General features: G+C 30.9%; 2 protein-coding genes across 2 annotated transcripts in view; one reads left to right on the top strand and one right to left on the bottom strand.

Annotated features, from left to right (window-relative positions):
* LOC123290919 (huntingtin) overlaps positions 1-23,585 on the bottom strand; it is a 39,715-nt gene that overhangs the window by 13,550 nt on the left and 2,580 nt on the right. The window contains exons 4-18 of the mRNA XM_044871301.1: positions 22,918-23,298; positions 21,765-22,145; positions 20,693-21,228; positions 17,510-17,665; positions 16,844-17,004; positions 15,933-16,215; positions 14,684-15,011; positions 13,187-13,635; positions 12,166-12,441; positions 10,232-10,492; positions 9,496-9,656; positions 7,924-8,464; positions 6,825-7,254; positions 5,970-6,355; positions 4,869-5,048 (exon numbers count right to left, since the gene is read on the bottom strand). Of these exons, the coding sequence (XP_044727236.1) occupies positions 4,869-5,048; positions 5,970-6,355; positions 6,825-7,254; positions 7,924-8,464; positions 9,496-9,656; positions 10,232-10,492; positions 12,166-12,441; positions 13,187-13,635; positions 14,684-15,011; positions 15,933-16,215; positions 16,844-17,004; positions 17,510-17,665; positions 20,693-21,228; positions 21,765-22,145; positions 22,918-23,298 (4,910 nt within the window). The remainder of the gene's footprint in view (positions 1-4,868; positions 5,049-5,969; positions 6,356-6,824; positions 7,255-7,923; positions 8,465-9,495; positions 9,657-10,231; positions 10,493-12,165; positions 12,442-13,186; positions 13,636-14,683; positions 15,012-15,932; positions 16,216-16,843; positions 17,005-17,509; positions 17,666-20,692; positions 21,229-21,764; positions 22,146-22,917; positions 23,299-23,585) is intronic.
* On the top strand, positions 311-2,823 carry LOC123290929 (chymotrypsin-1-like). Its single transcript, XM_044871314.1, has 3 exons — positions 311-382; positions 1,300-1,592; positions 2,212-2,823. The coding sequence occupies exons 1-3, from the start codon at positions 343-345 to the stop codon at positions 2,704-2,706; spliced, it is 828 nt and encodes a 275-aa protein (XP_044727249.1). The 5' UTR covers positions 311-342; the 3' UTR covers positions 2,707-2,823.

Below are 23,585 nucleotides of genomic sequence, written 5' to 3'. Positions count from 1 at the left end.
CTCCATTATTTATAATTTTAATTTAACGCTGAAAATAGGTCTTTTTGCGTCATTTTTAGATTGTTGTAGTATGCCAAAACTAAATAATTTTTTTAAGGTATTATTAATTTAAAAGAAAAGTCGGCGACATGCTTTCATTTGCGGCTTAGTTTCTATTTTTTTTCAATTATTAACAATATTTTAAGTTTCTTTATTAACAAAAAATAATTATAATGAATCGATAATTAATTTGGACTCCTGCGGAAATATAAACTAAAAATTTATCTATAAAAAGGAATTGAAAATTTAAAAAAATTATGACAATCAAAAATACTGAATTATTGGTTCAACAATTATTCTAAAATGTTTCGCTTGAGTTTAATAGCTTTGTGTTGTGCTTCACGTGAGTAATTATATCATAAATTATCTTTTTCATTTAGCTGTGAACATTTTCCTCATGATGCATTGATTTGGATGTAGAACAGTCAACAAAATTTTTATTTAAATACAGTGTGATCATTGAAAAGTATCCACCCTCAATAACTCATGACCTGATATGATTATTGTTTTGTGTGAAAACACGTCGATTTAGATATCGAGGGGGAAGTTAAAAAATGGTGTTTAGAGAATTTTGGATTTATTTTGGAGATCCTCAGCTGCCCCAAATTTGAAATTTCAAATTACACCCCTTACCTTGTGATATCTGATTTGAATGTGATACCTCATTTAAATTTTATGTTAAATTAAAATTATAAATAATGTAGATGGGAGTTTTTTTTCTCGGGAAAGGGAGTATTTTTTTGGAAATTTTCCTCCTCCTTAACAATCTTTTTTTTTTTAATTTCTTATTTATTACTCAATAACTTCACTAAATATCAACTTCAATTTCACAAAATTGAAAAAAAAGGTATAAACAAATGTAAAAAGGACTATTTTTGTTCATTTTTTCAAGTTTTCTCGGCACCTACGCATCCAAATCGGATTTATCAGAAATCAATGAAAAGGTTTTTTTGAGATCTATAGCTTTCCAATTTAATTTTTTTTTTTTGCAGTGGACGTCAACTTTTTTTTATCGCAAGATAATTATTTTGACTACTTTTACGAATTTTTTCAGTTAATTTAGCCATTGATTAGCCGTAAACAAAAAACGCTATGCTTCTTGACTTTAGTTTCTTCTATAACAACATATTTTTTGTTTTCTGATAACAATTTTGTCAAATTTAACATTGGTTTTCCGTATTTTTAGATTTACACACCAACAAAATTGATCTTCATTCCGTTATAGTATTTTAATTGTTTTTTTTTTTTTTTAATATTCAGTAATAACTTGTTCGCCAACAAATAATCATGTATTTGAATTGGACGTTGCACAACCTCCTTCGATTGAACTAAACTCTACATTAAAGTTTGTATCAATTAAAAATCGTATAATCAATGGAGTTGACGCACCTAATACACCATGGGTTGCTCGCATTATCACAGATTTCCAAATCATTGGAGATAGTTATGGTATTGCAAGCGATTGTGGAGGTAGTTTGGTTTCATCGCATTGGGTTTTAAGTGCACGTCATTGTTTTTTTGATGAATATGATCAAACTAAATTAGTTTCTAATGTAAGTATAAACAAAGAATTGTTTTATTCACCGATAGATGGCTCTATGGGCATAATAGGTATTTTATAATAAAAATACATGTTCATAACAAATCAATGCATATCTAGTCCTTATAAATATGTAACACCTAAATCCTCTGGAGGAGTAGTTGAAACTACCAAAATGGTGAGTTCGGATACGTATATACAAATGATGTTCTATTAGATATTGTATATTCTTTGGTATAAATATACACATTGTAGTATTTATTTATTTTAGTATAATATCAATAACGTTATTTTTGCGTGTATATTGTTGTGTTTTTGATTAATCGTATTATTATTATTATTTAATTTGAAATTTTAACGAATTCATGGCTATCAAGGAGGGGAGCACAGAGTTTACACCCCAGTGCATTCCATCTCCTTCAAAGACATAAATACGTAAGTCTGTCTGTTGTACTGGTCGAGCAGGCTCCGTCCCTGCATCGCAGCGATGTGGAACCTACTAAAAGAAAAATAAAGAAACTTCACTCATTTTCTAAACTCCCGAAAAACTTTCCAGATAACCCTTTTTTTGAACCAAATGATTAGAGCATAATGTTGATACTGAAAATATGATAACATGTTTATTTTTCCAGCGTTTTTGGGTTAGTGTTGGTAACGTAGATTACGCTAACGGTGAAATAATTCCTGTAATCCAACTTGCGCTAGTTAACTTCTATAATAACGATGACGATTTGGCTCTTTTAAAATTAATGAATGATGTTAGTATTCAACCAATTCCTGTACAATATGAAAATAATAAAGACTATGAAGGAAAACGGGCAACAATTTATGGTTGGGGTAAAACTGAGCCTAGGGGCCCTTCTTCGCATATATTAAAAACAACAGATGTTGTATTATATGGCCGTGATCAATGTGATATAAACCAGGTATGTTTCAATCCAACCATAACTAATTCAAATGCATGTGGTGGTGATAGTGGTGGCCCCATGATACTTCAAGAGAATGGAAAATTAATAGGTGTAACCCGTGCGGGAGAAGAGATTGGTGAACCATGCAAAGGTACCAAAACATATTATACAAGCACATCTTATTACGCAAGTTGGATTCAACGTATTATCCAAGGTTAATCGAAGAGTTTTCCAGTAAGATTCATTGAAAAAAATTAAATCTATGATTAAAAACTTATTTTTTAAATTAAACTATTGCAAGTGAAGTCTCTTGATATTTATTTTCCACTAGATGGACCCGGCACAAGCGTGCACAAGGGAGGGGTATTGTCTCTTTCTCTCACAAAAATTAACAATACACAAACACAATAATTCACAAGTAGTAAGTTATTACAACGCAATAAGTAAAAGTTTAATAAACTTTTAATAAAAATTTGTTGCTTTCAAATTTGCTTGGAATGCGAATATCTTGCTCCAAAAAGCTTGTACGGGAACTTTTTATAGCTCATTTTCTAGAAAAATAAACAAACAAATGGTTTTAACTTTGTTGAAATATAATTTTTAAAATTTGTGTACGCTTTTATATTTTTTACCATTTCAACCCTTAGTACAAAACGGCTGGGGATGATAAAAATTTTTGAGCAATCGATTCCAAAACTAGAAAGTTCAAGTTTTCTAATGAGCATGATTTTAGATAACTTCTTTAAAAAGCTTCATTTATTCCTTGCTAAAAGATGAACTCATCACTGTAAAATGATCAGGCTAATATATTAGCTATTTAGAAAATTACATTCCTAGTCCTCTCGCTTCAAATGGTATGACAAATAATTTTGTCAAGTTTTGAGCAGTCATGCCAAGATATTTGGAAAGAAGACAAAAAAAAACAAATTGCTTCATGTGTGTTATAATCCATCTAAAATTTCAAATTGGGGTGATGGGGAGAGCATCGAAAAAAATTAATTTTAATTTCGTATTCATTCTATTAAACTTCATTAAATAATATGAAAGGTTTTCAATATGAATTTTGGTGGGTGTTGTTAAAGATTTACCCATAAAATAAGTTTTGAAAATATTTTTAAAAAAGCACTCAAAATATACAAATAACAATAGATACTAGGCCAGTGTGCACGAGGGGAGATTGGGGCTACCCCCTCCCGATTGAGAATCATAAATTTGAACTAATAATATATAGTCCAGTAAAATGAACTTTTAAACTACCATTCAAACTGGAACCGGCATTTTTGAAATTTTATGCGGCTGAGCAATAAATGAGATTTGTTTATTGCAAATATCTCGGTTTTCATTGAAAATTCGTCAAAAGGGGTCAGTAATGATTTTATAGAAAATTTTGATATCTAGATTTTTTATTTATAACTTTTTTCCATATCTTCGTATGTTTTCTAGATATTTAAAAAAAAAAAAGTGATTTTGGGGATAGATTTTAACTTTTTTCTACCCCTTTAATAGAATTCAATATTTTTTATTTATGTATACTTCTAATTTATGTCAAAATGAACTTATATTCAAAAGTGCAGGCTTCCAGTTTGAATGGCAGTTTAAAAGTTCATTTTATTGGATTAATAGTCCTGTAAATGAAGCCATTTATGAAACGAATATCCAGTGACTAGTGATCTGTGCAATCTGTTTCAACATTTGTTGATTTTTTATCTTGAGACTGTTGACCATGGATATTCGTGGCTTTTGTGTCAATTGAAATTAAAATTATCAAAAATTAAACATCGACATACATAAATTTGTTTCTGACACATTTATAGGATCGATCTTTGAACTATCGCAATATTTTATCAAATTATGCTTGCTTCTTTCCCGAAAAAATAAAAAAATTTTGATGAAGACTTTTGCGTTCAACTATTCGAAGCATACTCTTCAATTTTGAATGATGATTTCCGTCATATATTGATCGACGAAGTTAAACTTTGGCGAAAACGAATTGCCGGACAGGACGTCAAAAATTCACTCGAAGCAATCGATATTTGTAATAAAGATGCGTTTCCAAAATTCTAACAGATGCTTCGCGTTCTTAGTTTTACCCGTGACAGATGCGACAAATGAACGCTCCGTTTGAACTTTGCTTCATCTCAAACATACCTTAGCGGTGTGAAGGTCGATACACACAGAGGTTTGGAAAAGCTTCTTTTTTTTCTGTACCTCACAAAATTAACTTATTGAAAAATAGTGACTAAATATCACATTTTGACTGAATAAAATTTTCTCTTTCTCGTTCTAGTTTTTATTGACTTTATGTCCTTACACGATGAAAAAAATTTTGAACCCTACCCCCTTGGATGATTCTATATAGTTTCTATAAAGTTTTTTTGTACCTGATTGAATTGTTGACATCTAGTAGCTACTGCTTGTACAAATAAACCACTTGCTGCATGATTTCGATGAATTGCTGCCACAAATTCAGCAACAGGAAATTCATTAGAAAGTTTGATCACAGACTCGATATGATTGACTAGAAACCAAGTTAAATTCTCACAATCTGTTATATTTTCACACTAAAATATAAAAAATCAATTTAACAATTTGCATAACAATGGATATAATCTAAATAAAACAACAAACAATAAACCGAATCTCTTAATGAGAACTAACAACGGATATTATTACATGTATTTCTTTTAGCTCAGACGATTTTATCAGAAAAAAGGATTGGCAGAATATCGTCTTCTGAATACTGAAAATAGAGATAAAATTCTTAATTCAGATGGCGGATTTGAGTGTTACATAACGCAGGAGAACTGCGAAATAAAATATCTTTATAAAATTACAAACAACTTATGTTTGGAACATTTTTCCCTGAGATTAATAAATACGACAAAAACTGAATACCAAAAACCTTCTTTCTTTTCAACATTCAAAGGGGACAGACAGTATTCTGCTATTCCGTTTTTTCTGTTAAAATCTTTCGATAAATTTAGTCATTTTAACATTTATTTGAGATAGATATTGAACCGCAAAGGTCAAGAAAATCTATTTTTTTCAAATATTTCCTTTTCAATCCATTAAATTGCGATTGGAGCTATTATTATTAAACTTATGAAAGATAAAATGCGCAATAGTTTTATTTTCAAGTCATTTTTCTTTAATCACAATCCGTTTATATTTTGAAGCATAATTTCATCTAAAAATGGTACAACCAAGCAACTAATCACTATTTTGGAAATAAACTGCCAACCGCAAAAAAGTCACGCACTTAAAAATCGAAAGCGAAAAAGATTGGATATGAATGAAATATATTTGTTCCGATTGCTTTTTTTTTTTAGTTTTTATCCTACCCCCCAAAAGTAACCATAAAAAAGTCTTTTTTCGTGTTAAATGATCGGCCTACCCTGTATGAAGATTTAAAGTGCTTACATAAATGTCTCATTAAGAGTGATTCGATTTCATTTGCATAAATAATATAATATTTGACTTACAATATAATCACTATATAATATGATGCCACCAATCCGTACAATTTCTAAATTAATAGAATTTATATGATGTTTAGTACTAGTGCTAGTAGTACTAGCATTGATATCAAAATCAACGTTTTCTATTTTATTATTATCATTTGAATGATTATTATTATTATTGGATGTGGATGAATTGATTGTTTGATTTTGTAATATTTTGGACCAATATTTTTGTTCACTATATCCTAATAATGTTAAAATATAACACCAATGAAATGTTAACAATGGAACGAACGTAGCTAATTTTAAAAATATATCATTTGTCTCATCTATTGGTATCTGCAAATTATCTGTGGACGGATTGTGTAACAATTTCATTGCAGTATGTGCTATTTTACAATGACTACCTACAAATACAAATCAATATAAGACACTTATGCTAAATTTATAATAATTTGTTACAGTACACCATTGCAACCTATTAATAGCAGTACAATGAGACTAAATATCTAAAAGGAAAACATTTATACATCTTTTTCCACAATCGAAATTTTCCAAAATTAAGTTAAGCTTTTTTATCGATAAACTTGATTTTTCGAGTTTCAAGCATATATCTACTTAAAAAAGCACCCTATATACAGGGTATATGTATTATATGTACAGTTTCGCTTAAATATATAGATTCCATTGGTGTTTTTTCAGTGTTTTATTTTATTTATAGTATAAGTTATAATGAATTTTTCCATACAATCCCAATTTTCGAATCAACTCCGGTATTATTCGAGTGCCGATTATTAAGGTTACTGTATATCATATTTAGTGTGTCATATCCTAGATTATAGTAAGTGTATAATGATAGCGATAAATAAAACTTACCTGATTCAAACATATGTATACAAAATAAAAGTACAGTTGAAAATTGTTCTATTAGATATTGAGTATTATTATAATTATTATTATTATTAGTATTGTCTTGATTATTTCTATGATTACTATTAGTGTGTAGTTGCAGTTGCAGTTGTTGAGTTAAACATTGTAGACATTTCTCACTAGCAATATGGAATACACGAAACATAAAACGTGCAAATATTTCTTCTTCTGGTATATTATGTATGGATTGTGCTGAACTGGTTACATTCAATGGATCATAATTTTCTATTAACTTTGTGTACACAGCACGTATTGGTATATCCATACGGATGTCATTTATTTTAAACAACAACACTTCTTCACGTACACTGGATAGTGTTAATAATATTGCCAAAATACCACCCAACCATCGGTGATGCACTGACATGGGACTTTCCTAAAATACATTCATTCATTTTAATTCACTCAAACTAAACATGAATAAAATAAAGTTCAAAAACTAAAACCCGTCATTAATATTCGTGAAGCATCTTAAGAATCGTAAGTAACCGAATCAACCCAGATTGTGCTAATTTTTGATTATTGAATATTCAAATCTAAGTAACCAAGGCGAACAAGTTAGTGAAATTTTCTTTATCTTTCAATTTGCTACCGCAAATGACCTCAACGACCACGCTTGTACAATTTCTTGAATGTACAATCGCAATTAATGCGTAACGCTGCAATATATTTTATCCAAAACAAAAAACATAGCATTTATAATTTAAAAAATAAAGAATAAATCAAATACGAATCAAATATAATTTTATTGTACGGATTTAATTACAATGGAACTGATGAATGACTGATATATGCAGAGAACGGTCGGTAAGGTTATCCACGCATGTAATACATCATGTTAAAACTTCAGATTTTTAGTTTTAAGGGAATGTCGAAGCCACGCTGTACATTTCATTCAGACCCAATCATTTTTCGCCGAGATATACCGGTATGAAATTTCCAGTAAATTTAAATTACTTTTTAAATACATAAGTAGCCGCTTAAGTTTGGACTCGCAACGAACAAACTGTTATTCGAAAACAATAAATAAAATGATTGAGCTTACCATATAAGGTGGTTCTTGAAATAAAACTAACAATAATGGATCCATGGCTTTATAAACATTCGGATGTAATTCACATAATAATGAATGCAAAGCAATTTGAGCATCACGAGAATCTAATCGAATACGACGTTGTGTTAACATTGGCACAACTGAATCAACCACAAGTTTTGACCATTTAATCCATCGATCTCCATTATCATTGTGATATCTGCTGTCACTAATCACAAGCGTTAACATTTCCAAGACATCATGATATTCAACCAGACGTAGTAACATGCTAAATAATACATCACGTGTAGTTTCTAATTCCTTCAATTCTGTTGTAGTGTTGTTACTGTGTGTTCCACGAAATAAAAACACGTCAATGATTACTGGTCTCAATGCTGGTATACAATGTGTAACTGGAGATTGGCCGCTAGCCATTAAACCATCACATAAGTTGATTATTTTTGGAATTACTATTATACTCTTTGAATGTTGATTTTCATACGATAAGTGAACCAGAAAATTAAATATTTTTGGGATTAAATGATCGGCATTACTGAAAATTATTATTCAATTTATTTATTAGTCTAATAACATTAAATAAAATATCATGGTAATAAAGAAAAAAATAATGCATCTTTGAAATTTTAATTATTAGTTGTTTATTAGGTTGTAAACACTTTGTAAGAAAGTCGACCTCTCGAGCGTATCTAACCCCCTTTTTTGGGGGTCAGTTGGGGATTTTAATAACTATGAAGCTAGAAAGTCGAAAAAAAACAAATATGTATACAAATACTTAAATTAGAATGTTTTTATTTGGTGCGTAGTTTTTTTTAATTTGTAAAAAACTGATTAAAACACTTACCCGCCCTAAAAGTGGGTTAGGTACGCCCCTGAGAGGTCGACTTTTTTACGAAGTGCTTACACCCTAATAAACAGCTGTGGAAAATTTCAAAGATGTATTAATTTTTTTCCTTTAGATATTTAGTTTAATTGTACCAGAAAGGACCCAAAAAATTACACAAAAGCCGGGACCCGACCCTGAGACCTCTAGATATCCGTTCTAGGACGTTACCAAATTGTACTATATTTATAGTACAGAAAAAAAGGTTTAATTTAAGAAACCAAGTAATATACACCTTCGCCCATCTACTTACTAAGTATATTACAACTCTAAGATAGACAGTTACACGCCAGGGCATCCACCACTCTAGCCGTGGGTTGTATACTATTTTTCTGTAACCCCTAGCCAAAAGTACAGTCTAAAATCCAATTAAATAATGATAACCGTTAAAATAAAGATTGAAAATTTTCGACTAAAATCCCCGGGCCCAGTAGCGGATCTACCCATATGGTAACGATAGGCATACCCATCATCGTTTGTTTTTACTTGTTATTTTAAAACTATCACTTTATATCTCTAAAATGAAAAGTTTTAGATGATTTTCTGACATGAAAATTATTGCTTATTTTGATGCATGAAATCCATATCCAATGCTTGTCAGAATAATTTTGAATCATCATGTATAAATAAAGATTTCTATAAAAAAAGCAAAATAAAAGGATTTTGTAAAAAAAATATCTTACGGAATTTGTCCTTCTTCAATAAACTCAAACTGTTTTAAAACAAAACCAATAAATATTTGATCTGAATCTAATAAACAATAGTTGACACGTAATTGGACCAGTTGACTTAATAATTGTAATACACGACATTGTAAATTGACATCACTTGTCACTGTATATTGCTGAAATCAATCAAATATTTTAATATAAAAGGGCATTCATTCAAGAGATCAATTATAGCCATTATTGTGAAAGATACTACTGGATATATTTAGAAGAACGCTAAGAAAATCATTTTTCTCTGTATCAGTTGGCTCGAATAAAGGATTCTTCAATGTAAGATAATTAGAAAACTTCAAAATTTTCATTTTGGATTACATATTCCCCGCCGCTGGAACTCTATTGTGACTAGGCTAATTTGGATGAATATTATATATATATTCCCTGGGGCCCTATAAACACTATACAAAAAGTTTCATTAAAATCGGTGCTGTTTCCCCATTTTTCCATTTTCGATATTTTTTCCGGTTTATTCATTGTATTAATAGGTATAAAGTTTTACAAAATTTTTCCCGATATTTTATTTATTTCTAAAAATATGAACAAAAACTATTTACATCAAATTAACCAACGATATCAGATTAACTAATTAAAATAAACTCGTTTTAGTAAACTTATTTAAATAAGATTATGAAAAATCCTATTTCAAAACAAGGCAGCTACAATCCTTCCTAAATTTAAAAGTTGAGCAACTTACCTTTAAAGATTTTATAACCATCGGTTCAAACAATCGAATGTAACTAGCTAAAGAGGCTTTATCAGCACAACGTGCTAAACTTTTAAACGTTAATGATGATTTACGTTCACTTTTACGTCGCATATAACCCAACACTGAACAATCATCTTTATCTAATTTTTTATTAATTGCTATTGTGTTTAAACAATCCGTAAATTTTGTGTAAGCATGTTGAAATGCGGCTGAATAGAAACTGTTTACGTCACTGTGAGATCCCAATACCTAAAATATACAAATATTAAAAACCAATATATTTTAGTCTACAGTACAGAGGGGGGGGGGGTGAAAAGCGGAGAACCTGTCAATAAAACGACATATTGAAAAAATATGAACAAACATTTGTTTCATGAAGGTTATAAAGAAGGAGAACGATCGCTATGTACTAAAGCATTAGTACATAAATAATAATAAAGCATTAGCGCACCTGTCCCTGAAAATTTGTAGAATTTATAGTTCATTTTCAGCCACCAGCCGCGCTGTCGTCGGTAAGTAGTATATTAGCGCACAACAGCCCGCATTTAATGATACAACTTAGCGATCCAAGCGCCTCACTTATTTTTTCAAAATATTGGGGACAATATTTTCTATTGCGATCGTTCTCGTTCTTTATAACCTTCATGATTTGTTTTTTCTTGAATGCAAGATAATTGAATATAAAAGAGAGAATAATAGTAGTCTACAAAAATATTGGGCCGTTTTCTCAGATTTACACCTTAAACATGTCAATGTGTTTTATTATAAACACTTGTGGGCCACGAAAAACACATGAAAGTTGAGCTATTTTATGAATAAAAAAGTGAAAACAAACAATTGACTGAGTTAATTGTTGAAATACCATGTATAGACAGTGTTGATTACTCTGTCACATTACACATAAATACATGTCACACATATATAACTGATATTCTCATATAATACAAACAATACAATTTGCGCTCTCGCGGGTAAACAGTGACGTTTAAGAGAAAATGTTTCAAATAAATTTGTTAATTTTTTTATAAGGAAGGAGGTTGTTTATATTTTTACATTTAAACTTTTGTTCTATCTCTAACGGTGGGTCTTACAAGATGGGTCCTACGGACCCAAGACCCAATTGACCTATGTTGCTCATTTACGAACTCGACCTCACTTTTTGTGTCCTGAGTACGCTGTAAAAATTTTAGCTTGATATCTTTTTTTCGTTTTTGAGTTATCGTGTTCTCAGACGGACGGAACTAACCGGAGATTTACTAATTAGGTGATTTTATGAACACCTATACCAAAATTTTGTTGATAGCATCAATATTTTTAAGCGTTACAAACTTGGGACTAAACTTAGTATACCTTGATATTACATATATACATGGTATAAAAATGTAGTGGCCTACAATATATTGAGCCGTATGTCGTAACCCACAAAAAAACAAAATTTTTTACTCTCGTTTTATTCGGTAATATAGATAGATAGTGTTTAATCTCCTAGGTTAGCAACCAAAGTACATGTATGTAGGTATCCATTGGAACAATAAAACAAGGATTTTCGATTTGACGATTTATTTGAAATGTTATTCAGTAAAAAAATAGCTCAAATTCCATGTGCTTTTAGTGGCCTACAAGTGTTTCTAATAAAACATATAGTCGTTAAATTGATATGTTTAAGACGTAGGTCTTAGAAAACGGCTCGTGAAATGTGTAGGCCAGTGTGTACATTTATTTTTTTATGAACTTCGTTTCGTATTTATCCGTTGGATTCGGATTTTTAGGATTCGTGCCAGTGGCTGTGATGAGACATACTATGAATGCTTCCTAGAATTTTTATCCTAATATAGCTTTAAGGTATGAATGTTTGCAAATCCTTTCTACTTGCATGATTTTTAACTAATTTAGAATAATAAAAAACAATACAAAGTACATACGTGATTAAAATGACGCTTCTTCTGTGTATGTAATAAATTGACTTGTTCAAGCTGTGAACATAGATTAGTAGCGAACAAACACTTTAACAGTTGCTGCACACATTGTATGGAAGCAGCTGCTTCAAAATTAACACAAGATTGTAAATATTGTAATATTTCTTCAGCAATACGTCCACATTCTTGTATTGTACACATTTCTAATATTTGTGACAAAGTTGACAATACAACTTGTAGTAGTTTTAAAAATTTTTCACTTGCACTTTCATCCAGCGTTAACTGTTCAACCAAAAACAATTCATATTTTATAACTACTTAAAATTCAGTGCGATGCTCATTTCTAATGATACAGGATTTTAAACCCAAAAATGTTAATTTTGCTTGGAAAGCAAATATCTTGGTACAAAAATTCGTACGGAAAATTTGTATAGCTGATTTTTAAGAAAAATAAACTATCTTGCGAGTGGTCTTAAAAAATTTGTTGTAAAGTAATTTTGTTACGCTTTTAAACTTCATATGTTTGGGTATAACATTTGTCTCTCTTTCAACCCACCGTGCAAGCCGGCAAGCACAAGTTTTCAAACGAGCTATTACGATTCGAAATTCGATGACGACATATTTTGAAAATAATGTATGTGCTTCTGAAGATATGATAGTAATGAAAATGGCGTCTGGCGGTCGCAAAAGAAGCGGTGAAAAAGAAAAAATTAATTTTGGCGAACTTTGTCAAGTAGGATATCATTGAATAACTTTTAAATAGACAAATCGATTAATATAGTAATCATTAAAATCGATTCACGAGTTTAATCTCTAAAGCGCCTCAAATGAGCAAGCATACATACATAGACTGAAAATGAGAGACGACAACTATGGTAAGTGCCGCTATGTAAAAAGCTGTATTTGTTTTTTTCTTTTCAGTTGATATTTAACTCAATCGGGTATTTTGATTTTTTAAATAATTTTTTTCATTATACCCAATTTTGAGTATGTTAGAGGCTCGTTTTAGAAAAGCATTTTGAATTACCTTGTAATTGCCATACGCAGTTTTTAATATTTCGTACATTTTCATATAATGAGGATTATTAACAAAATATCCCATCGTATTAATTTTACTATTCGTTTCAGACTTCTTTTCAGATTTCTCATCTTTATCCATTGTTGAAGCTCCAGTTAAAATTTTTGCTGGTGAAATAAGTTTATTTTTTTCAATTGTATCAACTTTTGATTTACGCTTCATTGGTGACAATGTCGGTGCATTTGGAAGTGATGGTAAAGCTGTCTTTGGTGTTGGTAACACTGGTGTGTTTTCATCTATCACGTGTGTGAAAATATTCAACATTCTAATTACATGTGTTAACAATTGTTCCACAATTAATCCAAATGTAGTATCCGTGTATATATCCCAATTCTTTCGTCCTTGATTTGATTCCAAATTTAAAGTATCCACAGATTTGAAAATTTGTATGGATAAACCTTAAACAATTCGATCATTATTAATACGCAAGATTAGCTCCCAACGTAAAAATGAACCTAATTTACTAATAGACAAACCTCCCATTTTAAGTCAGTCACCTGGTAGTAAAAATCAAGCTCCGTTCCGAAAAAAATGGCTAATAGGTGAAAATACTTTTCTAAGGGGTTAATAAGTTAATTTTGTGCGCTGAACAAAAAATTTTGGGTCATTTTGCTCCCCGAGGTGAGAAAAAAAAGGTTTTGGCCATTTTTACCTTTTTGTTTTTTTTTTTTTATAATTTTTTTTCGAGTAGGAGGTTGCTCTAAAAATAAAATATATGTCGGGAAATATAGTGGTGCTTGTGCTGCTTCACCTTATTTTTGAGTTTTTTCGAATAGCGCCACTTCTGGCGCTCATTTAAGGACTTACGGCAGTCCTGTGCTACCTTTGACGTTAGATAGACTGAGCTGAAGAATTTTAGAGCCGCTTGGCTGTCGGTGAAGATTGTAATGTCCCTGCACCTAAGAGTGTTCAGTCTTAGACATTCACAAACCTCATGAATAGCCATCACTTCCGCTTGATACACACTACAGTGATCTGGCAGCCGAAATGATAGACGCAGATCAAGATCCTCAGAAAAGATCCCACAACCCATCTTCTTCTCTAAATTAGATCCGTCTAATAGATTAAAATAGATTTAAAGTTAAGTTATTATCATTTTCTTGTTTAAACAAATATTAGAAGACATATCGATCAAATAGTCAACAAGTAAATCGTCATAGTCGTAAAAGTAATAAACGGTTAATGATACAAAAATAAATTAGTTTACAAAAAGGTAGGTAATTTAATTTTATTTAATAAAAGTGCACGGTTATGGAGATAGCCTAAAACGGTTTTCCTTAAAATGGAGGCACTTCCCCCGCCTATTTTTGTAAGTATTTTGTGCATTTACATTCAGTACGTGATACTGAATCTATTTAAATAATAAAATAACTCCTGTAATTTAGTGCATTATAGTCAGGTAGCTTCTATATAACCTGTTGTAATAATAATAATTAGTAATCATACCTGAAAAAATATTTCCAGCTAGAGTTAATAACCATTGTTGGCAAGAAATATCCTCACTAAGTGTTGAAGTAGTCATTAAAGCCACACATATGTTTAAAAGTCCAGAAGAGCACGAGTTAGAGTTCGAGTTAGTTGTATCACTCGCTGTTGTTGTTGTTGCTGTATTCGATAACAAAGATGTATCAATATACTGAGAATTATTTCGTTGAAATGTTGACGTTTTCGATCCAGTATTTCGTTTAACATAGCTCAAACAATTCCAAGCTCGATTGTATATAGTTGTCAAATATTCGTTGGATAAAATTGATAATGCTTCACAGCATCCATACTAAAAAAGATCAATTAAATTTATTAACAATACACGGAACATAGAACTCAACAAGATAATTTAAGATTGATTAAAATTAATTACGATCTTAAACACACAAAATTTTACCGAAATTTTAAATATTTATATCGTTTCGAAAAATTATTGAATCTGTAGATTAGATTAGTTTTAAGTTAGGAGTAAGTTTAGTAAACAAACAAAAAATTATAACTTTAAAAATCTATTAATAATATTAATTGAAATTAATTAATTAAATCTATTAATATTAGTACCAGAACCACAAAATAATCTTTATGTTCGTCAAAAACAAATTTTCGGCAAAAACCCGTTTTAGACTTTAGGTAAAAAATGTCAAAAGACAAAAAGTGTTTAGAATTGTCCAAAATATAGTGTCATATGATTTTCACATCCATTTTTTGAACAGAATAAAAAAAAATATTTATTTTAAATTCAATAAAGAATTTTCGACAAAAATCCGTATTATATTTTTTTAAACGTTTATATATCGAAAACGGTGAAGTTTGTAACAATTGCCAAGAGTTATTAAAATACTTAGAATTGTCCAAAATATAATATCAAATGGGTTTCAAATTTTTGACCGGAACCACAAAATAATCTTTATTTTCATCAATAACGAGTTTTCGGCGAAAATCCGCATTTTTTGTGATTTTTACCCTTGAAACCTCCGTGTAAAGTGGCGAGGCGTGATAAAAATTTTTAAAGCAATAGGTTTCAATACTAGAAAGTTTCCAAACGAGCTTTTGAGATTTCAAATTCGATGATTTTTCGCAGAGATACAGTTGTTTGAAATTTTGGTAAAATTTTCTGATAGAAAAATTTCCCTTTAAAACTTTATTTGTATATTGTGTTAATAATATTATTACTAAAATGTTATGTTTAAAATTTTAAGGGGAAGCTTACCGTCAAATATTTCGATTCGGATTCAAGTAACTGCAGCTCTAAATAATTGATAATTCTTGATAAAGACTTTTCAAAAAAATCGACTTTACTCAACATATGATTCGGATTATGAAGAGCAGTAAAAGGTTCTGGCATCGTTGATAAAAAATATTTTTGATTCATATTTGTTTCAATATTTAATTCCAAAAGTTTGTTCATATATCTTAACCTATACTCGATTGTTTTCGCTGTTATCGGTAAATTATGCGGATGATCCTTCTTATAAAATAAATGTGGAATTATTCTAAAAAATAAAAATTAATAAAATAAAAATATACAGGGTGTCATTTTAAGTTGATATATGCTTGAAACTCGAAACATAACTTTTATCGATAAAAATGCTTCAAGCGATCGATTGGTTTTTAAGATAGACTACACAGAAGATGGAATTCAAATCTTCCATCTTCTGTGTGGTCTATCTTAAGAACCAATCGATCGATTTCATCTTTTGATCATGGCTGAATAGAGCATTTTATGCACTTTCAAATGAGGTATAACAAGTTAAGGGGTGCTATTTTAAATTCCAAAGTTGGGGTAGGTGGATGTGAGGAAATGGAACCTAAAATTCTCTAGGTATCATTTTTAAACTTCCCCGTTGACACCTAAATTTTTACCCAATCCCCGTTTTTTATTTTCATAATAAATCTATTTCCATCTTTATTTTTTTTGTTGCAAAAACTGATTTTTCACACATTTCCGATTTTTTGCAGGTATTTTTTCTTAAAAACAACTATTTTACTCCTAATTATCGCGTTGAAAAACCGAACGGGTTTTTTTTTTATGGAAATTTAATAATAAATTTAAAATGGAAATTCCCAGCCTGTACTATTGGTGTTACTTTTTTTAGACGATAAAACTACGAATGTTATTACCTAACAATAGATTTAGCTGCTGAATTACGGACTCGCAAATCATCATTACCCAATAAATAATACAAAACATTATATAATACTTTATCTTGAAATTCACTATTGCCTGTTACGTAGAATATTGTTATATATGGCAATTCTTGTAAAACTTCTGCCAATTGTACCTGCAATAAATAAACAACAAATGGTTGGTTGCACTCATTTTACTATAAGAGAGCAACGTCACGAAAAAGTTGATTAAAAGACAACTGAATTTTGGATATTTGTGTTTGAAATTAGGTAGGAATGAAGTATGTCTAGCATCTATAACACAGTAAATAAACCGGAAAAAACCATCAAATGTGGAAAAATGGTGGAACAGCTCCGATTTTTTTATAACGTGTTCCTTAGACCTTTAGGAATATTTAGCCGAGTTGTTTGAAATTTTTGTGTTAAATTTTCCTTCAATACTTTGGTTGAGTATATAATTGCCAGTTTTGCCGTTGCTAGCACCGCTTCAGAAATTGCTTTACTAGCACGAATCTATCGTTAATAAAAGCAAACGCTCTCAGATGCAAGTCGTACTTCATCCTTTCCTAATTTCAATAAAGAAAGAAATATCCGAAATTCAGCCAACCTAAATAAACTCTCGGAATGATTCAGATAAAAGATAAACTGATTTACACTTACTTTTACAAGCCAGTAAGGATTTTTCACAACCACTGGCAATGCATTCAATATTGGAATTACTGATTTACTGTTCTGCGATTCCAATAAATCGGCTAGACAAATTTTCAATGCTAATAAACTTTGTTTGTTACAGGTTGATGATTCATCTTCCAAGCCCTGGCCAAAATAAAAGAAAATTGTTATTTTTAAAATTTGAAAGAAAACTTTACGCTCTGTAACTATCATCTATTTTCATTTTAAACATGTTTATCTTACAGTTTACGTTTCAGTTGAGGAAATAAGGTATTTGACGCAGGAATCGAAACCTCGCCAGTTGATTTTTATAGGAGCCGGTGGAAAATGTTTACCTGAGTGTACTCAACAAAATCTTATTCATACGAGCTTGTGCTTTTTCGATTTACGCTCATAAAGTGGGACAGAAGTACCCTACTTCCGGACACAACATTTTCTTAATTTAACATTTAAAAAAGAGATATGAAAATTTTAAAATGATGAATTTTTTTATCATTTTGTAAACCGTTAGAGGTAGAACAAAAGTTTAAATGTAAAAGTTATTTCTTATGAAAAAGTAAACAAATTTTGTTTGAAATACTTTTTCTTAAACATCACTGTTTACTCGTGAGGGTGCCTTGAAAATATTTTCGAAAATTTCGATAGTATTTTCTAGAAATTGTTTTAATTTTTCAAGAATATTTCACAAGACCACTTGAAATTACTTGCAAATTTTCAACTCCCTATCTTTTATAGTTTTGGAGCAAATGAATACCAAAGTTTTGTCCTAATTTGCGCCCCACGGATAAACAGTGATGTTTATGAAAAAATATTTCAAACAATAGTTGTTTATTTTTTTATAAGGAATAACTTTTACATTTTAATTTTTGTTCTATACCTAACGGTTTTCAAGAATGATATTTTTTCATTTAATTGAATGAGCAAAAAATACACCATTTTAAAATTGGCATTTTCGGTCAATTTTGAAGCTAGAAAGTCGAAAAAAAATGTGCACAATAAGGTACTTTCGGTAGTGAAAAATAAATTATGAAATTTGAAAAAAGTTAAAATTGATGTAAAAATATACTTAAATATTCTGATTTCGAGTCATAAAAGCACATTTTTCTTTAATAATATTAAAATTAAAAATCGTAATTTTTAAACTGTATATCACGTGACCTAACGTCACGCGAGCAAGCCCTGATGTCATATCGGTGAACTATAGACCATCAGTTAGTTCGGTGGAGACAGCTGGGTATAATATATCCATAGATAATCAATATTTATATTTATTATAATTAGTTGTCTATGAATATATCTGTCAAACTTATTTGTGTTATTTCGTATAATAATACCGATATTACGTCACCAAATTGGATGCCCGCGTTTTTTGACAGTTTAAAAAAGGTTTAAAATTTAATTTAAGTTTTTGGCAAGAAAACGTGTGTATTTTACCAAAATAAATTTTTGGTGGTTTTTTATTATCAAAATCAACATTTTGAAGTACTTTTTCAAATATAGTAGAATACCGTATTAAATCGGCTAGAACTTTTAGTAGAACTTTTATTTAATGCATAGTTTTTTGAGATTTGTAAAAAAACTGATTAAAACACCCAACTAAAACCTAAAAAGGAGAGTTAAGACCCCCCCCCCCCCCGTGGCCGATTTTTTGGAACAAAGGTTTTACAACCTAATAAACAAATGTTGAAAATTTCAAAGATGAAACACGTTTTTCCTTTTAGATATTTAGTTTCATTGTCCTATGAGTAAAGATTATGATTATTAAAATCCATAATTTTAAGAGATTTTAATCAAAAATCAAAATCAATGTTAAATATGTGGAATTTTTTTATTAGAAACCATAAAGATAATAATGCATGATACTAAAAATATACAGTGTGTCTACTTAAGTTGGCTCCATATGGAAAACTTTTCTATTCTAAGTTTTACGAAAAAAAGATATTGTTTATAAAAATCTGTGCTTCAGAAGAAGGTGTCCACAACACTTACATCAACAATAATTAATGATAATTGTATTTGTAATGTATGATAAATATAGATGTTCTGTATTAATTATTTTGTTCATATCATTCATTAAATAAATATTTGAAGTACGATGATTGGTTAATTTGGATAACAGATAACGCGTTGTATCGTTAACAATTCATTTCTAAACTGTTATCTTCAGTTCGTTTTTGCCTCAACGTATCCACCTTCGTGTTTAATCTCGGGATGTCTACGGACAACCCCATTTAAAGCCCTTGAGGTAATTCTGCACCTCCTGCCAAATGAAGAAATGAAAGCAGGTGCAGCTCTCAGGTCAAATCTAGTCTCACCCTGGACTGAGACACATTATGGTCATTCACGGATATTAAGAAGGTACTCACTTCCAAGATACGTTGACTACGTTCTGCCTTCTCCTAACTTCGGGAACAAATTCTACGTAAAGATCCCTTTCAGGCAGGATTGAGATGAGAACTTGGTTAAGCTAAAGGGCATGGAATTTTATACCGACGGATTTAAGTTAGAGAAGAGGGTAGGTTGTGGGATCTTCTCTGAAAATCATGAGGTATGTGAATGTATAAGACTGAACAATGATGTCGAACACACAGGCATCAATAGGCATTCGGGAGGCCCGTTCGCGCACTGCAAGCTGCTCCTTAAAGGGAATATCTTAAAAAGGGGCAATCTTAGATGGAGGGAGGAGCATACTTGTAGTACTACAAGACAGATATGGTCTAAGTACAATCGTAGATGTTCCGAAGATCTTATATCGCTTCCAAGGGCCTTTATTAGCAAAGTTGTTGCGGCTATTACAGGACACTGGTTGAGCGGCAGGCATGCTGAACACCTGTCACTGCCCAGCTCTCGCAATGAGCAGATGGACTTACTTGAGACAGCTTCTCGTTGACGACCTCTCTTACCTAAAGTCCGTCGACGCCAAAGAACTCCTGCTGTTCTTAAACAGCTCCAAATGGTTCATGGAGTAGTGGCAAGGGATGGAGCAATTCTTTTTCGGTATCACAACGGACCCTATGGTCTAAGTGTACATTCGATGCCAATACCCTGTACATTCGATGTCAAAAGTGAATGGCTGAATGTTAATATTTTCAAAAGAAGGGAGATTTTTGTAAAGAAATAAAAAAGTTTATCCATATGGAGCCTACAGATGTTGACACGCTATATGCTTACCTTAATTAAAACATCAATCATAAACTCTAATTTCAAAGTGTTGATTTCCAAATTGTGAGTGTTTGCAACTGTTTGTAACCATTGTGTATAATTGGCATTATTATGTAATAAAACTGATTTTAACATTGAAGCGACAAGAATTCGAACAATTCCACGTATTTGTGGATCATGATGATTCGCATACAAAAATATATCACAAATCGGTTGTTCATTTATATTTGTTTTAATAGTTTTGTCACAAAATGACTTATCTAAATACAATGCTAAAACATCTGGATACAATTGAACTATTTTGGATAAACATGTTAATGCTAACGATTTCACTGACACACGGACCATGCCGTCTGGTATTAATTGTTTAGGATATCCAGTTAATAAATGTGATTTAATTAAATGGCGTGTACAATAATTTAATGGAATTGCTTCGTCGGTGAATTCACCAATATTAATATCTTTGAATGGACATGGTGTCTTATCACACTTATTATCAAAATCTTCTGTTGATTTAAAACTAGCTCGTTCGTCGATTATATCACCTTTAAATCAAAACAAATTAAATGACTAAATTAGTACATATTACTGTAGTTGCTGAGAGGGTTTCGTATGCATTTATAGGACCCACCGAATAAGGAGTGTATTTTGACCCGCTGAATCCGATTTTTCAATGTAGTAAATGAACAAATCTTTTAGTCTATCATATCAAAAATAAATTTTCGTACTTCGAGATATAAAAAAGTTCGAGAAACCAGAAACGTTAACAAGTATTCTGCTTATTGCGTTTGATTCCGGGGTTAAATTGGACTAAGACGTTAGTTTACAAATTAAAAGTATGCTTATCTTCTTATTAGCATAACAAAAAATTAGCTTATTCATAAATTGTCGTGAATCAGCTAAATTAATAAATATTCCGATTACGGTGGAAAAAAACCTTCCAATTTTGAGAATATTCCCCAATAAAAAAAAGTTTCAATCTTGCTGTAGTTAAGTCATTTATGAAATTACAGAGCCAGCTTTGTGACACTTTTGAAACTCACTAGGACCCAAGAGATAATATTTAATTGAATGAGCCTACCTGAAGATGATTTTCTTGTTTGTGAGGTTCCATCAATTTTAAAATCATGTGCAATATCTAACGATTCACGATTTGTACTATTCGATATATCGGATTCATTGTCATTAATATTTCGAATAAATAAATTATTATATTCATCTAGATTCGTTAAACTTCTGTTTTCGGTATCTGCTTCTGCATCTTTTGTATCATCTTCATAATAATTATTTAAAGAAAGACGATCAAATGATTGAGTAGGATTTACATCTTTTAGTTCTGAATGAGATAATTTTGAAGTTTCAATCCAATTTTCTACGTCAGGTGCTGATAATTTTTCGGTGACATTTGATAGCAAAAAGCTTTCTTCTTGTTGAATTTCAGATACAGCAACACTCATTTCACCTTTAAATAAGTTATTAATATCAGTTTTATAAACTATTAAAAGATATTCTATAAATTAAATAAGCGCAATTGTGATATATTAGTATTAAAGAGGATACTTTAAAAAGGGGAAATCTTAGACGGAGGGAGGAGCGTACTTGTAGTACTACAAGACAGATATGGTCTAAGTACAATCGTAGATGTTCCGAAGATCTTATATCGCTTCCAAGGACCTTTATTAGCAAAGTTGTTGCGGCTATTACAAGACGCCGACTGGGCGGCAGTCATGCTGAACGCCTGGGCCTGACAGTGTATCACGACTATTGCAGGAGCTGTCACATTGTGGAGGAGGAGGAGACGATGTCTCACCTTCTCTGTCACTGTGAGCTCTTGCCATGAGAAGATGGACTTATTTGATCCACCCTGTATTTGACGACCTTTCTGACCTAAAGTCCGTTGACGTCAACGCACTCTTGCTGTTCTTATACAACTCAAAATGGTTCATGGAGTAATGGCCGGGGTTTTTGGTATCACAACGGATCGCATGGTCTAAGTGTGTCCCTGTGTGCTGAGAAGTTATTAATGTAGACCTCAAGGATCGCAACAGACCATATCCATGGCTTTTTTTTTTAAATTAATAAAAAGATCATAGTTCCCTTAGTTAAAGTATTAGCAGCGTGTAAGCATTTGTTTCAATCGCTGGACACGTTTCCCATCATGCATTGTAGGATTGGAATACCTTCCTTTTGTATTACCTTACTCTGTATAAATAATACAAAAAAAGAATATTTACTTAATGATCGTATTTTTAAGTTGATTTGTCCATCCAATGGTGTGATTCGACTTCGTGATATACCCTTGGGTGATAATAAAATTTCCAATAAATTTTCACCAGGATTATCTAAGAGTGTATGTAATGTTTCTAAAGCTGCATTGATTACATTATGATCGTTATGTACAGAATAATATAAACACAATTCATACACTTGAATAAATCGATCACCAATTGAATGATGAGTAGTTCTATTTTGATGATCCTTACGTACACCGAAACTACCTTGCATTTCTTCACTACGAGATTCAACATTTGTATGAGGTAGAAAACAACGCAAACAACTGAAAATACCCAGAAGTAGTGAAACAGAAACGTCTTCTCGTGTTGGAATAATTAAATCTAAAAAAAAACAATAATAAAATTCATTGATATTCACATTCCAAACAAATGTTTCTAAGTTTTTATTAAAATCTTTAATAAAACTTACTAGAATGTATTGTTAATGTTTGTGCCTTAAATATAGAATAATTCTGTTTTTTGACATGTTCAAAGCAATATGCAGGGGCTTAAAAGAGAGCAGTTTAAGTTTTCGAATGGGATGAAAAAAATTTCAGTGTGATGATTATTTCAAAAGATACAGGATTTTTAATCCAGAAGTGTCAATTTTGCTTGGAAAGCAAACATAT

This window comes from Chrysoperla carnea, chromosome 1 (genome assembly GCF_905475395.1).
Source record: "Chrysoperla carnea chromosome 1, inChrCarn1.1, whole genome shotgun sequence".
NCBI lineage: Eukaryota > Metazoa > Arthropoda > Insecta > Neuroptera > Chrysopidae > Chrysoperla > Chrysoperla carnea.
The sequence above is the reverse complement of the archived record's forward strand: the minus strand, read 5'-3'. Positions and strand labels throughout refer to the sequence as shown.

Bases quoted from the DNA above. Each gene is read 5' to 3' on its own strand.
- LOC123290929 (XM_044871314.1), top strand. From the start codon at position 343: ATGTTTCGCTTGAGTTTAATAGCTTTGTGTTGTGCTTCAC. The intron at 383-1,299 runs GTGAGTAATTAT...TTTAATATTCAG, and splicing joins AGCTTTGTGTTGTGCTTCAC to TAATAACTTGTTCGCCAACA. The intron at 1,593-2,211 runs GTAAGTATAAAC...TTATTTTTCCAG, and splicing joins AAACTAAATTAGTTTCTAAT to CGTTTTTGGGTTAGTGTTGG.